The sequence below is a fragment of the Schistocerca cancellata genome, chromosome 1 (genome assembly GCF_023864275.1).
Source record: "Schistocerca cancellata isolate TAMUIC-IGC-003103 chromosome 1, iqSchCanc2.1, whole genome shotgun sequence".
Taxonomy (NCBI): domain Eukaryota; kingdom Metazoa; phylum Arthropoda; class Insecta; order Orthoptera; family Acrididae; genus Schistocerca; species Schistocerca cancellata.
This window is the reverse complement of record NC_064626.1, coordinates 845,410,697-845,427,277: the sequence shown is the minus strand read 5'-3', so window position 1 is coordinate 845,427,277 and position 16,581 is coordinate 845,410,697. Positions and strand designations below refer to the sequence as shown.

Here is a 16,581-nt window from a genome sequence, read left to right as displayed (position 1 = left end):
TTATTCCGAATTTTCATCGTAATAAGAATATTGTAGCGCTAAGAGCCCAACCCCTGCCCACATGCGCCGAGGGGGATGAAATAACAATAAAGGAAAAAAGAAGTGCAGCAGTACCGAGTATTCATTCGGGTCCTCCGTTAAAAGTTTCCTTGTTAATTAGGACGTCGAGTAACTTTTTTTCCTCGCCTTCTATATTCGACCCGGCCAAGAATACCATCATAACGACCGGGAGAGCAGTGTGCTGACCCCACGCCCCTCTTATCTGCATCCTCCTCTGAGGATGACGCGGCGGTCGGATGGTCCCGATAGGCCACTCGTGGCCTGCAGACGGAGTGCTTCGATGTACGACTGGGTGGATTCTTGCAGCAGACAAAACTGAGAGTCCGCGCTACGCAACGGAATCTACTTCTACATGATTACTCTGCAATTCACATTTAAGTGCTTGGCAGAGGGTTCATCGAACCACAATCATACTATCTCCCTACCATTGCACTCCCGAACAGCGCGCGGGAAAAACGAACACCTAAACCTTTCTGTTCGAGCTCTGATTTCTCTTATTTTATTTTGATGATCATTCCTACCTATGTAGGTTGGGCTCAACAAAATATTTTCGCAGTCGGAAGAGAAAGTTGGTGATTGAAATTTCGTAAATAGATCTCGCCGCGACGAAAAACGTCTTTACTTTAATGACTTCCATCCCAACTCGCGTATCATATCTGCCACACTCTCTCCCCTATTACGTGATAATACAAAACGAGCTGCCTTTTTTTTGCACCCTATCGATGTCCTCCGTCAATCCCACCTGGTAAGGATCCCACACCGCGCAGCAATATTCTAACAGAGGACGAACGAGTGTAGTGTAAGTTGTCTCTTTAGTGGACTTGTTGCATCTTCTAAGTGTCCTGCCAATGAAACGCAACCTTTGGCTCGCCTTCCCAACAATATTATCTATGTGGTCTTTCAAACTGAAGTTGTTCGTAATTTTAACACCCAGGTACTGAGTTGAATAGACAGCATTGAGAATTGTACTATTTATCGAGTAATCGAATTCCAACGGATTTCTTTTGGAACTCATGTAGATCACCTCACACTTTTCGTTATTTAGGGTCAACTGCCACGTGACACACCATACAGCAATCTTTTCTAAATCGCTATGCAACTGATACTGGTCTTCGGATGACCTTACTAGACGGTAAATTACAGCATTATCTGCGAACAACCTAAGAGACCTGCTCAGATTGTCACCCAGGTCATTTATATAGATCAGGAACAGCAGAGGTCCCAGGACGCTTCCCTGGGGAACACCTGATATCACTTCAGTTTTACTCGATGATTTGCCGTCTATTACTACGAACTGTGACCTTCCTGACAGGAAATCACGAATCCAGCCACACAACTGAGACGATACCCCATAGGCCCGCAGCTTGGTTAGAAGTCGCTTGTGAGGAACGGTGCCAAAAGCTTTCTGGAAATCTAGAAATACGGAATCAACTTGAGATCCCCTGTCGATAGCGGCCATTACTTCGTGCGAATAAAGAGCTAGCTGCGTTGCACAAGAACGATGTTTTCTGAAACCATGCTGATTACGTATCGATAAATCGTTCCCTTCGCGGTGATTCATAATGTTTGAATACAATATATGCTCCAAAACCCTACTTCAAACCGACGTCAATAACATAGGTCTGTAGTTAAGTGGATTACTCCTACTACCCTTCTTAAACACTGGTGCGACCTGCGCTATTTTCCAATCTGAAGGTACAGATCTATATGTGAGCGAGCGGTTGTATATGATTGCTAAGTAGAGAGCTTCGAGAACGGGGCGAAGAACGTTTTGTTTTCTGCTAATGGCAGTCTAAACAGTTAAATTTGAGGTACTCGTAACTGTATTTTTTTGACACTGAGTCGGCTGACGGTAATCCTTCGCGCTGCAGGTTCCTGCCGCAGCAGCGGCGCAACATGCGCTTCCTGGTGGAGGGCCAGCGGCAGACGCACGAGCTGTACTCGCGGCTGGCGGCGGCCCACGGGCAGGACGAGGGGGACCTGCTGGGCGCCTTCCTGGCAGAGGGCGCGCGCCGCCGCCTCGACGCCCAGCCCGGCCACCACTTCTACTCGGACGAGCAGCGCAACTTCCTCATGGCCGACATGTTCGGCGCCGGCCTCGACACCACGCTCACCACTCTGCGCTGGTTCCTGCTCATGATGGCCGCGCACCCAGACGAGCAGGTCAGCTCCCACGCATCCGCACTTCTTTCTCCTGCAGCGTACTACGGGTAGTCAAAGTTCATCGTCATCTCGAAAAATTAAAATCGTGCACTTAATTTTTTGTTTGGTTGCAGCCCTTCCTTCATAATCCCGACAACACTGTAGCGTAGTACGCCGCTAGAGGACCCAAAAAACTAGGTAGAAATTTATTTTGATTTGTTCAACCTGGCAAGATTAGGGTTACCAAGTACCCTCTCGCATCTAACCAGGCATCCTGTATATTCTACAACGTGTGGCAAATAAAAGTGGACCGGACGAGTGGATACGATATTTTAATCATCTGTGGCAGCGTTACCGGAGTAGGAAAATACCGACAGTTACTTCCAACAGGATGGAGCAACTGCCCATACAGCTGAACCTGGAGCACATTTACACTGTTCGATGACATTTCGGGATTGAAGCCGGTTCATGTTGACTTCTTGCCACGATATTTCGGCTGGCAAGAAGGTGGGAGTCCGTCACTGGAGACTGCAAGCTCCCGGAGTCAACTTTATAGCAAAAAATTGGCGCGGAAACGCATGCGCATTGTCCTCCGTCACACGAGCGTCCTCTATCGAAATCCGCGCCCTCTGTAGCTATTGTTCTATCTGTGGCGCGCAGGTGCATGCGCATGCGTAAAGGTGAAAACTACATGTCCGCCCTCTGTCGGAATGCGCGCCCTCGTCGCTAAAAACAGGCGTCAGATCTCGCCAGACATGTCATTATGAAAAAAATTCTTCTCTCTGAGGAAAGTAGAGAGATCACCGGGTCCCAAGACTTGTCCAGTTGAAAACCGGCAGAACTTAAACCGAAAGTTTTCTGGCGATATGTAGACACTTTTGCGGTATGGCCCCATGGTGAAGAAGAACTGTCACGGTTCTTGCAACATCCGAATGCAGTCCACGAGAACATCCAGTTTACGATGGAAATAGGGAAGGATGGTTGCTTGCCGTTTTTGGACGTCTTGGTTACTAAGAGAGTGGATGGGTCATTAGGACTTTCTGTCTACCGTAAGCCAACACATACAGACCTTTACCTGCGAGCGTCGAGTTATCATCATTCTGCACAAACTACCGGCGTCCTTAGAACGTTGGCGCACCAGGCTTATGTTGTTTCTGATGGAGACAGCCTTACAAAGGAGCTGGAACATTTAGAGTCGGTGTTCAGAGGTAATGGTTACTCTCCACATCAGATTAGAGCGGCGCTAAGAAGGACGAAACGTAACCACCCACAAAATCAAGAATAAGGAGCTATTCAAATCCAGGGCGTTCCTTCCATACGTCGGCAACCTTTCATCTAAAATAGGCAGAATCCTAAGGAAACATCAAGTTAAAGTAATCTTCCGGCCACCGGCGAAGATTACTGCCCTTCTCGGTTCAGTGGAGGACGATCTGGGTCTGCGGAAGGCCGGGATCTATAAAATTCCTTGCCAATGTGGCAAAGCTTACATCGGTCAGACGACCCGCACAGTACACGAAAGGTGCGTTGAACACGAACGCCACACTCGCCTTTCGCAGCCCAGTAAGTCGGCCGTAGCTGAGCACTGTATTACTACAGGACACGCTACGGATTTTTCTGCCACGAAAATCTTGGCCCCAACGAAAACTTTCTGGGATTCCGTAATTAAAGAATCTGTGGAGATACGCCTAGCGCTAAATTTTATAAATCGTGATGGCGGTTTTCAACTAAAAAAGGTTTGGGACCAGGTGATCTCTCTCTAATTTCCTCTGAGAGAAGACATTTTATTCATAATGTCTGGCGACATCTGACGTCTGTTTTTAGCGACGCAGGCGCGCATTCCGACAGAGGACGCACATGTAGTTTTCACCTTTACGCATGTGCCTGCGCGCCACAGATAGAACAATAGCTCCAGAGGGCGCGGATTTCGATAGACGCTCCTGTGATGGAGGCCAATGCGCATGCGTTGTCGTGCCAATTTTTTGATATAAGGTTGACTCCGGGAACTAGCAGTCTCCAGTGACGGACTCCCACCTTCTTGCCAGCCGAAATATCGTGGCAAGAAGTCAACATGATCCGGCTGCAATCCCGAAATCTCATCGAACATTCAATATGCCGGGAAAACATCAAGAATCACATTTACACAGCCTTCACGCCTGACAGAGTTGTTAGCAGAGGTCAGTCTGGTCGCGGCCCTAGTTGGCCACCCAGGTCACCTGCTCTATCTGTGTGCGATTGTTTTGTGTGGGGATCCCTCAAGTCTAAGGTGTATCGCAGTAACCCACATGGTCTTAAAGAACGCCTGCAGAACATTTCGGATGAAACTGCAGCAGTTCGAGCAATCCAGCTTTTATCCGCCTTGCTGACCAGGGACTAGAAGTCCCAAGAGATGTTTGGTGGTCACATTCAACATCTGCTACAGACATATTAGTATGAATTTTCTTTCTTCTGCTGTGTTTCTTTGTACCCTGTAACTCTGTTCTCCACGCCATTTTCATTTGCCCCACCCTGAATGTTACATTGAGCAGGGTATAGGTTCCGCCTTTTTGCATACACACTGATTTTTTCCAAACATGTTTCAGCACCTCTGTAATATCATCAGTGCATTTTTGTTTATTCAAACCTGTAAAAATTGAATATATTTTAGGATGTAAATGATCCAACAAAGTTTTTCTTGTTACCGTGATTTTACAAAACGTTTTGTAAAAATCAAGGGATGTCTTAACTCGCCGATGAATTCACATTTGCATCGTTTGCTTTGCAGATGACGAGATATCAATGCAGGAGATCGTACAGGTGGTCTTGCAAAACGATATAATGTAAAATCACGCTAAGAAGCAAAACGGACAAAAACATTCTTGACGCCTCACGTCGTTAGATCAGTTACAACCAAAAATATGTCCACTTTTAATAGTTTTCAATAAACAAAATCCCACTGATAAAGCCACAGAGATTCTGAAACATATTTGGGCTAAAAGTAAAAACAGTTTGTCTGCAAAAAGGCAGAACCTGTACCCTACAATTTAACTGTAAACACGGAAAGAAAGATAAGAGCTGCAGATCCAAAAGATGAATATTGAGAATACCATTTTATTCGTTAGATTTAATACAGAACTAGCTTAGTAGTCAGTGTTACCCGAGTGCGTATTTATTCCAGTCTTGTACACTACTGGCCATTAAAATAGCTACACCAAGAAATGCAGATGATAAACGGATATTCATTCGACAAATATGTTATACTAGAACAAACACGTGATTACATTGTCACGCAATTTGGGTTCATACATCCTGAGAAAACAGTACCCAGAACAACCACCTATGGCCGTAATAACGGCCTTGATACGCCTGGGCATTGAGTCAAACAGAGCTTGGATCGCGTGTACAGGTACAGCTGCCCATGCAGCTTCAACACGTTACCACAGTTCATCAAGAGTAGTGACTGGCGTATTGTGACGAGCCAGTTGCTCGACCACCGTTGACCAGACGTTTTCAATTGGTGAGAGATCTGGAGAATGTGCTGGCCAGGGCAGCAGTTGAACATTTTCTGTATCCAGAAAGGCCCGTACAGGACCTGCAACATGCGGTCGTGCATTATCATGCTGAAATGTAGGATTTCGCAGGAATCGAATGAAAGGTAAAGCCACGGGTAGTAACACATTTGAAATGTAACGTCCACTGTTGAAAGTGCCGTCAATGCGAACAAGAGGTGATCGAGACGTGTAAACAATGGCACCCCATATCATGACGCCGGGTGATACGCCGGTATAGCGATGACGAATACACGCTTCCAATGTGCGTTCACCGCGATGTCGGCAAACACGGATGCGAACATCATGATGCTGTAAACAGAACCTAGATTCATCCGAGAAAATGACTTTTGTCATTTGTTCACCCAGGTTCGTCGTTGAGTACATCATCGCAGGTGCTCCTGTCTGTGATGCAGCGTCAGGGGTAACCGCAGCCATGGTCTCCGAGCTGATAGTCCATGCTGCTGCAAACGTCTTCGAACTGTTCGTGCAGATGGTTGTTGTCTTGCAAACGTCCCGATCTGTTGACTCAGGGATCGAGACGTGGCTGCACGATCCGTTACAGCCTTGCGGATAACATTCCTGTCATGTCGACTGCTGGTGATACGAGGCCGTTGGGATCGAGCACGGCTTCCATAATACCCTCGTGAACCCACCGATTCCATATTCTGCTAACAGTCATTGGATCTCGACCAACGCGAGCAGCAATGTCGCGATACGATAAACCGCAATCGCGATAGCCTACAATCCGACCTTTATCAAAGTCGGAAACGGGGGTGATGGTACGCATTTCTCCTCCTTACACGAGGCGTCACACCAACGTTTCACCAGGCAACGCCTGTCAACTGCTGTTTGTGTATGATAAATCGGTCATGTCAGCACGTTGTAGGTGTCGCCAACCTTGTGTGAATGCTCTGAAAAGTTAATCATTTGCATATCACAGCATCTTCTTCCTGTTGGTTAAATTTCGCGTCTGTAGCACGTCATCTTCGTAATTTAGCAATTTTAATGGCCAGTAGTGTATTAATTCATCTCGTCCTCCCTCCTTTCTCTGCCCACCTTCTCTTCTCCTCACTCTGTCCGTATCCTCCTCCTCCTGCTCTCTGTAATCCTACTCCTATTTCAAGAAAGTACTCCATTCCATTGTGGCAAAGTGCTGCAACAAGTTTCGAATTATTCCAGAGTAAAAACAGTCTTTGTTGCGAAATTATTTAGTATCAATGACGCGTTTTCCCCTTGGGTCAGCATCAGATTGCTTAAAAGTAGCATGATATAAAACCCATCAAGCCATATAAAATGGAAAATGGAACCCAGCAGTAGCTGGATATGTTTTTATGACGGCTGGATTTCACATCCAGCTACTGTTGTGTCCATTTTCCATTTTATGTGGGGTACATATCCAGCTATTTTACACCATCTGATGATGCCCCAAAGGGATTAAACGTGTCATTAACATTAAATAATTTCGCAACCATGACTGTTTTTATTCTGGAATCCTCCTATTTCCTTTCTCTGTCCATTCGTTCCTCCTTCTCTCACTACCTACTCCTCCCCCCCCCCCCTCACCACTAATGCTAGTCAGCCCTTCTCTTGATCACCACTCTCGTATTCCACCTCCCCCACTGCCTCCTCCTCCTCCTCCTCCTCTCTCTGTACATTTTCTCCTCCGCTCTGTCCTCCTTCCCACCTCTTAGACCATTATTCCTCTTTCCTTTCTTTGTCCATATCCTCCCCCCCCCTCTCTCTCTCTCCATCCGCTTCTTTCCCCTCTGTCCGTAACCTCTTTCCCCCTCTCTCTGTCCACCTTCTTCAACCCCTTTGTCTCTCCACTTTGTTATTCCTACCACAGTAGGAGGCTGTTGGCTCTTTCTCCACAATATTCTTTCCAGACAGTAAGTACTACAGATACCAAGTTTGGTTGAAATTGATCCACAGATTTACAAGGTGCTTTTTACTCGGAACTTTTCGTGTGAATTATAAGGTCGTGCCCGAAGCGGCAACTTTACTGCCTAAGCATCAAAAATGTAGTAAGCGATAAACTTTCTTCCTTTCACCATTCAGTGTAGGATGTCACCGAGAAAGAGTTTTATAAAGGTTTGTAATTATGTGTAAAGTTATTTGCAAGCCACCATGTCCTCTCATTCTCAAATAATGAATGAATAAAGTGTGAGTACTCGCGCGTCGTGGACTACACTTCTTTTTTCATCCCCACCTCTTTGATACTTGGTTCTTAGCCTCATAGAGATTCTTTCGATACAGTAAATCACACGTGTACCAAGTTTGGTTGAAATCGGTCGTGTGGTTTAAGAGGAGATGTGGAACATACATAGATACATACATACATTTTTATAATGTGTATGGACACAACATTTATAAATTACTATAGTCCAGGAAAAATGCAATGTTTACATTCGTTTATGGGAAATAGAATAATAAATATGAACTAAAGGAAGGTAGATTTAAATTAGCAGCGCTAGCAGTAGCGGACAAGAGAAAAAGAGTAGCCGACCGAAGTGGCCGCGCGGTTCTGGCGCTGTAGTCTGGAACCGCGAGACCGCTACGGTCGCAGGTTCGAATCCTGCCTCGGGCATGGATGTGTGTGACGTCCTTAGGTTAGTTAGGTTTAACTAGTTCTAAATTCTAGGGGACTAATGACCTCAGCAGTTGAGTCCCACAGTGCTCAGAGGCATTTGAACCATTTTTGAGAAAAAGAGTGGAAGAGGAAGAGAGGGGTCGAGGGGGGGGGGAGAGGAGATAAAACCACAATTAATGATAGTAGTGGTAAAGACAGTGACGCGACTGATAATAAAATGAGAAACGAGCCAAGCTGGGAAGAGATGAGAGCATTTGCTTTATTGTTTTGACAGTGGGAAAACTTTTTTAAAGGACATCGTATTTCCCGTTCACTGTAGAAATTACTTATTTCACAATTACAATTTCGGCCTTTGGGCCATTTTCAATTGGTACTGCAAAAGATTTTGCTTCAGCATATGCCACACTTTAAAATCCTCCGTCACGTAGATGTCATCGTCAGAAGTAGGCCTCTTCACTGTAGAAATACCTGTGACGACGACAAGTATACATGTCGGAGGATTTTAAACTCTGACATGTGAAGAAGGAAAATTGTTTGCAGTACCACTTGAAAATGGCCCAAAGGCCGAAATTACTATTGTGAAACAAATAACTTCTACAGTCAACGGCGAATATGATGTCCTTTAAAAAATTTTACGTGGGTGTCAACTCTAACCGTGAGAAGTTAATCACAGATAAAACTGTCTGGGTGCTTTAATTCCTGGGGGAATTTTACGGTGGTGACATAATGAAGAGCTTCAGCTTCTTCCTAAAAGCAACAGACCACTGAAGTGTGTACAGAGTGCAGGGAGATTGTTGCGGAGGCGGACAGCAGCAACAGAGAAGGAGTTTTGTTTTATGGATGGGGACAGCCAGGGTACTAGATAAGTGGGACGTTAGGTTTCGATTAAGAAAGGTCTTTTTATTTGGCTACTCTACAAGTTTGTCACGAAACTGTAGCGCATGAATCCCACTGTGTACCAGGACTGAAAAGATGACCTGCAAAAAAAATTGATTACCAATTTCATTGAAAATTTATGACCACCCCTCCTACCTGCTTCGTCGTGCATCACCACAATCGCCAAAGCTAAACGTTTTCTGTCTGGCAGAGAAAAACTTTGTTCGTATTTTTCGAAGTAGTTTCCTGTTACAGCAGGGACTACGTACAGCGTTCCTCAAATAAATTCAGTTTCAGAAGTGTTTCTGGAAGGTGTGCAAAATGATTACGAAGTTTTCAACTCAGAAATTTCTGTGACAGCAAATGTACATGAAATACTAGGTATTCTTTGGAATAGAATGGATGCGTCAACGACTGGTATGGCAAATTAGCCAGTTTACCTGTTTCCAAAGTACATTTGTGCACAAATGCATTTTACTGACTACAGACGATTAGTTTTAAATTTACGATGCAAACCTCTTCTCGCATACTCTTTTTATCCATTTGATATGGAATATTTGCCCATAATTCACCAGTTACTGTTTTACAATCCACAAGATGACATGTTTTGCGTCCGAGGAAACAAGTCATAATATTTCCGGCGGATGAAATCTGCTTATTCCTTCGCTTTTGGGAGACAGCCGTTGCGTTGACTGCTGTTTCGTTTCTAGTGTGAAGTACTTCACTCGGGTCTCATAAAAGAGTAAAAAAAATGACACAATACCAGTTGAGTTATTTTTAGAATGGTTCAAATGTTATTCGTACGTGGCTGAAGAAATTAGTTTTCGCATTTGCTTTCCGTCTGCACTCAACAAATGTACTACCCGTGTTTTATAATGCTCCTTCTTAGCTATTTCATGTAAAAAGAAGCATACCATTCCGTATAATATACAAATAGCGACAGCTGTTTAATACACCTTTAACCGGTGATTGCGAACTTCCTCTTTTCTTTTTTTCATTTGCTGTTTGTAGTTTTGGGGCAAACATTCATAGCGTCGATCATCGAAGCTAAAGCAATGTTCAGTTCAGTAAACAATTTCTCAGTTGTTAGAAAATCAATGAGCACGCTCCTCAGAGATCATCACTAACTTTGAATTCATTCCCGTTAACCATATCAACAATGGTACTGAAGTATATCCATTTGAAAGTAATAGACATAACACCATTAAAACCAATAGTGCACGTTTCTGTAATCGCAATAGAGGTCTTTCCATACTGTACTTTCTGACGGATACTTGACATAGACGAATTCGGTACGTTAATATGGGGTTTCAGATACCCATACTCCTTGGGGTCAGTTGTCACCAGGCCCCGCCACGTGGCATTTACTCGTGCTGCTTTACACTGCTTCTGTGCCTTGTAACTAGCTCCTGACGCGTCTGATCTTTGTCGACGGAAAACTCCTTCATATCTATCGCTTGGCTTTTGCTAGCTGTTCCTGTCGAAGCTACGAATATTAAGTTGACTTCTCACCCCCAGAACGACAGTAAAATGAAATTATGTTTAAAAACCCCTACGAGAGGACCTGTCATAAGGTCGGTCTCTAATACGCTTCCCGTCGATGATACCTTAAAATGTAACCTTCGTTCCCTGTGCTCAACAACGTAACATCTGCTACCGAAAGTACGGTGGCAAAACACGACATTCACAACTTTGTGATCTGCAACGTTTAGACAATTGCATTTGTGGTGTACCTCTGTATGCATAAAAGGCACTATTACTCTCTTTCCCTAATTCGTACGTTTATAATCACCACCACTGGATTTCTGCGTGTCAACAGACTGACAGCAATGATGCAGGAAAGAAGTTGTAACTGGGTCAGGATGGTTCCGAATCTTGTTGATGTCGTTACAAGCCACATTGTTGATGCAGGATGGAAGACACGGCAGCTGGTATGATTAATCATCTCTTCGGTGCTCGAGGAATCACACAGGCAGTGACAATAACTACACGTTTCCTTACAAGGTTCATAGAGCAGCCGAAGGCGCCACTACAGTGGTGTGTGATGTCTTCACGCAGCCGAGGCCGCATCGGCGTAACAACAGTGGCGTGCTGGATGTGGAAGAATGTCAGCTATCGAAGTTGCTTGCGTCAGCAGCCTTATAACCGGAGCAGCACCAGCGGCTCGGAAACAACTGAAGCCGTGGAAGCGCCGACCACCAACACCAGTAGAAAGCAGGTTATGAATGAGACACCCTCGGACTCGGTCAGTGAACCAAAGACGCCTGGGTTGTGTCTTGAAGTCGCCTGAGGTCAGCCAGCAGATAACTCCCAGGGGTCCTCGGTCTACCGACCGAGACTGAGGGTGCTTCATTCCTGACCTGTTGTCACCGAGTGTTGGTGGTCGATGCTTCCGCGTCTTAAGCTGTCTGTGAGAAACTGGCGCTGCTTCGTTTGTAAGGCTGCTGATGCGAGCAACTCCGACAGGTGACATCTGTGCACGTCTAGCACGCCACCGTGCTAATTCTGGTGTGAGCTCGGCTGCATGAAGACATCACACGCCATTGTAGCGACGCCTTCGGCTGATGTATGAGTTCTGTTAAAGAAACGTATTATTATTCTCACTGTGTGCGTGATTCCAGCTCACCACTGCGGCGGCCCGGGCCTCGTATCACGCTGGACTGACAATGTCCCAGGCCCGGGAGCAGCAGCGTGGCTGGACGTGTTGTAACCTGCTCGCTTCAGTACAGTAACGCAGACTTAGGTCGTATTAGGTCACAACCCTCCCAGCTTTCCGCAACGGAATGCGGTGGCACCCTTCTACTAGCTCGGTGCAAGTTATAGAATGGACTCAGTGCAACGTAGACACGTTAGCAAAGACATTAGCAAATTATTAAATCTGTCCGGATCGAGGACGATTAGTGCGGGAAAAACAAAACATCTACATCTACAACTACCAACTACGTATATACTCCGCTAGCCACCAAGCGGTGTGTGACGAAGGGCACAATTCGCGCTAAAGTCATATTTCCCCCTTCTGTTCCACACGCTGATCGCGCGAGGGAAAAACGACTGTCTGAACGCCTCAGTACGAGCTCTTATCCTTATCTTTGAATGATGATCATTACGTGATTTGAAAGTTGGTGAAGATTGGATTTCGGAATTTAGTGAGCAGCCCCTTCTGTTTAGCGCGTCGTCTATCTGCAAGTGTGCTGTCCGCAGCTCGTGGTCGTGCGGTAGCGTTCTCGCTTCCCACGCCCGGGTTCCCGGGTTCGATTCGCGGCGGGGTTAGGGATTTTCTCTGCCGTGTGATGAGTGGGTGTTGTGTGATGTCCTTAGGTTAGTTAGGTTTAAGTAGTTATAAGTTCTAGGGGACTGATGACCATAGATGTTAAGTCCCATAGTGCTCAGAGCCATTTGAACTCTTTTTTTTTTTTTTTTTTTTTTTTTTTTTTTTTTTTTTTTTTTTTTTGCAAGTGTGCTCCACGTCAAACTTTCTATGAGATTTGTAACGCTCTCGCGATGGGTAAATGTACCAGTCACGAATCTTGCCGCTCTTCTATGGACTTTCTCAGTCTTTTGAATCAGACCCAACTGGTAAGGGTCCCATACAGACGAAAAATACTCTAAGACCGGACGAACCAACATATTTAAGCTATTTCCTTTGTTGAAGGACTGCATCGCTTCAGGATTCTACCAATAAACCGCAATCTAGAGTTCGCCTTACTCGTTACTTGTGTAATCTGATCATTCCATTTGAGATCATTTCGAATAGTCACACCCAGATACTTGACTGATGTTGCCGCTTCCAAAGACTGATCATTTATTTTGTACTCGTACATTAATGGGGATTTTCGCCTTGTTATACGCAGTAGGTTACACTTACTAATATTGAGAGATAACTGCCAGTCATTACACCACGCATTTATTTTCTGCAAATCCTCGCTGATTTGCTCACAACTTTCGTGTGATACTACTTTCCTGTAGACTACAGCATCATCGGCAAACAGTCTAAGGCCGCTGTCAATGCCATCAACCAGATCGTTTATGTAAATCGTAGAAAGCAGCTGACCTATTACGCTGCACTGGGGCACACCTGATGTTACTCTTATTTCTGTTGAAAAAAAAAAATGGTTCAAATGGCTCTGAGCACTATGGGACTCAACATCTTAGGTCATAAGTCCCCTAGAACTTAGAACTACTTAAACCTAACTAACCTAAGGACATCACACACACCCATGCCCGAGGCAGGATTCGAACCTGCGACCGTAGCAGTCCCGCGGTTCCGGACTGCAGCGCCAGAACCTCTAGGCCACCGCGGCCGGCTTTCTGTTGAAGTTACCCCGTTCAGGACGACATACTGCTCCCTGTCTGTTGGAAAACATTCTGTCCAATGTTATTGGATAGACCGTAAGCGCTCAGTTTTTGTAGCAAGCGAAAGCGTGGAACTGAGTGGAACGCCTTTCGAAAGTGGAGAAACATGGCATCAACCTGGGAGCCGGAATCTAGAGCCTGTTGTATATCATGCACAAAGAGGGCCAGCTGTGTCTCGCATGACCGCTGCTTCCTAAAACCGCGCTGGTTTCTGCAGATGAGCTTCTCAGAGTCTAGAAAGGTCATTATGTCTGAACACAAAATATGTTTCATGATTCTACAACAAATCGATGTCAGTGAAATTGGCCAGTAATTATGTGCATCCGATTTTCTACCCTTTTTATAGATTGCTATGACGTTGGCCTTCTTCTAGTCCCGTGGAACTTTCCGCCGTTCTAATGATCTCTGATAGATGACGGATAAGAATGGTGCTATATTTGTAGCATAGTCAACATAAAATCAAATGAGCAGGTGTATCCACTTATTTGCGTCGTGACTGTGGTTTCCCCACATAGAAGTACGTTTGAATAGAAACAATGTCAAGGTCGCCGTCCTTCACCACCCCCACTCCCCCTGAAGCGACCAGCAAGTAGCCAGGAAGCAAAGCTCTGAGCTCACCGCCTTCCCGTCGTGCCGTGTCCGCAGGAGCTGGTGTGGGAGGAGCTGCGCGCGCTGGGCCGCCGGCCCTGCCTGGAGGACTGCGGCTCGCTGCCGCGGCTCGAGGCGGCCATCCTGGAGACGCAGCGCATCCGCACCGTCGTGCCCGTCGGCATCCCCCACGGCGTCCTCCAGGTACTCACAGTGCTGCGCCAAGGCAGCGGCCGCCGCGCTTTCCATACACCATACCACTCTTATTATTATTATTATCGTATGCATAAATTACAGTAATACACATTTAGCAGAACAAAGAAATATATATAAAAATGAGCATGTGATGATGATGTTTGGTTTGTGGGGCGCTCAACTGCGTGGTTATCAGCGCCCGTACAATTACCCAGTCTTTGCTCAGTCCAATTTCGCCACTTTCCTGGATGATGATGAAATGATGAGGACAACACAAACACCCAGTCGAAATGAGCATGTGACATTGTATACAGTACAAAAGCTTTAAAACGGCCCAGACTACACTCGGATGTTGATGGACTCGATCCAGCGGAGTGCCTCGTGGGATGCTTGATGGAACTTTTCAATGCCACCAGGGAAGCGTCTGATTGGAAATTCATTCACAATGTGGCTCATTGTTTGGGTGTCGCCACAGTCACACTCACTGTCACTTGAAAAGCCCCACTTGTGCAAGTTGTATTTGCACCTACCTTCCTCAGGCAGATATGTTTAACTGCACCCACACCTCCCTTGGCTGGTGGAAGCCTGGAACTGGAACTATTGGATTGTCTACAAGTTCGTGGTTTCGGGTTCTTGTAGCTTGTCACTCACGTTTCCACTCTGCGTTCTGGTCGAATCCTGTGAATAGGATTTGGATTCCCATTTCATATGCTGGTGTGCTAGATTTGAGGCGTTTCCTGGGCAGTGATAGCAAATCGTCATGAAGAGGGATCGAGTTGTTTTCAGAAACCTGCTGACAGAGGTTGTAAAGAGCAGCCTTTCGACGGAGGTCTGTTGGACAGATGTTTGAAAGCACTGGTAGCCAGCAAGTAGGAGTAGACCGGACTGTACCACTAATTATACTCATGACTGAGTTCAGTTGGACGTCTACTTTGACTACGTGGGTGCTTCGGAGTCGAACTGGTGCACAGTATTCTGCTGCAGAGTATACCAGTGCAAGGGATGCTCCTCGGAGGACTAATGTGGTTGCTCCCCATGTACTGCCTGCCAGCTTTCTCACAAGGTTCACTCATGTTTGTAACTTCTTGGCCAAGTTGGAAAGGTGTTTTTTGTATGTTAAAGTTCTGTCCAGAGTGACTACTAGGTATTTTGGGCTTTAGTTGTATCTGACTGTGCCAAGAGGGCCGAACTGTGGACTGATCTTTGCTGATGAAAGGCGATTAGGGAGGTGGAACAGGCTTACCTCGGTTTTAAAAACATTGGTCTCAGTCGCCATGTCCCAAAATACTCATAAATTTTAATAAGGCTGTTCGTTAAGAGTTCTTCACATTCAGAAAGGTCTTCACTCTGATATGAAATTGCCAGGTCATCTGCATATTGAAATTTTCGGCAGGATAAATTCGGCAGGTCAGCTATGTAGAGGTTGAATAACACTGGGACAAGAACAGAGCCCTGAGGTAATCCGTCATTGAGTACATGCAATTTGTTTTTCCCGTCTGCTTGATGTAGTTTAAACAGCGATTACGAAATTAACAACAATATGAAACCATACCACTCTGAACAAGGTGTTAAAATATGGCGACAGATTTTTTTACCGCATAAGATCACCACGTGTTGTTTCCAGAGAAAGTTTATAGTGTTTGTGTACATTTTGCTATTTAATTGTCTTTTCCTGTTGCTCATTTTCAAAATGTTCCAATGTGTAACCCCAGCGTTTATCGATAAATTTATTTTCAGTCATCTTTCTTGGTGAACATTATAAAAATTGGCAAAGTGCACAAAAGAGTAAATAAAAGAATCATCAGGCAGGAGTAAAAAGGTTTCATATGAATGACGACTTAGTCAGACAAGTTACCTGAGAAGTTTTGCACCACCCTCATGACTCATTTTTCTTTTAATTGGAAGACTTCTTTTCACTATCCTTTTCATCACAGGAAAACGCTACATCCAGCCTCCTCTGAAATAGAGCTGAAAGTGTCGCATTACTGCACTTCAGTATGGTGTGCTGGGTCTCTAATTCTGAATGGCACAACGCGGCTTATGTACACTGTCCTGTCAACACGCTTGAAGGGTCATTGAAAGTTTACACCAGGCAGCTATGAGTCGTCCCCAATATTATTGCACCTTGCAATGAGGGCACTTTTGTCGTCTTACTGTGAGTTTTTATAGTAATATTTGACGAGAACACACTGAACCATTTGATAGTATATGCAACCGTCTTGAAATCATTCATAATGCAATGCGTTTCCC

The 16,581-nt window shown here is 45.3% G+C and overlaps 1 protein-coding gene across 1 annotated transcript in view; it reads left to right on the top strand.

Annotated features, from left to right (window-relative positions):
- Window positions 1-16,581, top strand: part of LOC126162453 (cytochrome P450 306a1) — a 421,350-nt gene that overhangs the window by 384,330 nt on the left and 20,439 nt on the right. Inside the window, exons 5-6 of the mRNA XM_049918978.1 lie at window positions 1,932-2,223; window positions 14,194-14,340. Of these exons, the coding sequence (XP_049774935.1) occupies window positions 1,932-2,223; window positions 14,194-14,340 (439 nt within the window). The remainder of the gene's footprint in view (window positions 1-1,931; window positions 2,224-14,193; window positions 14,341-16,581) is intronic.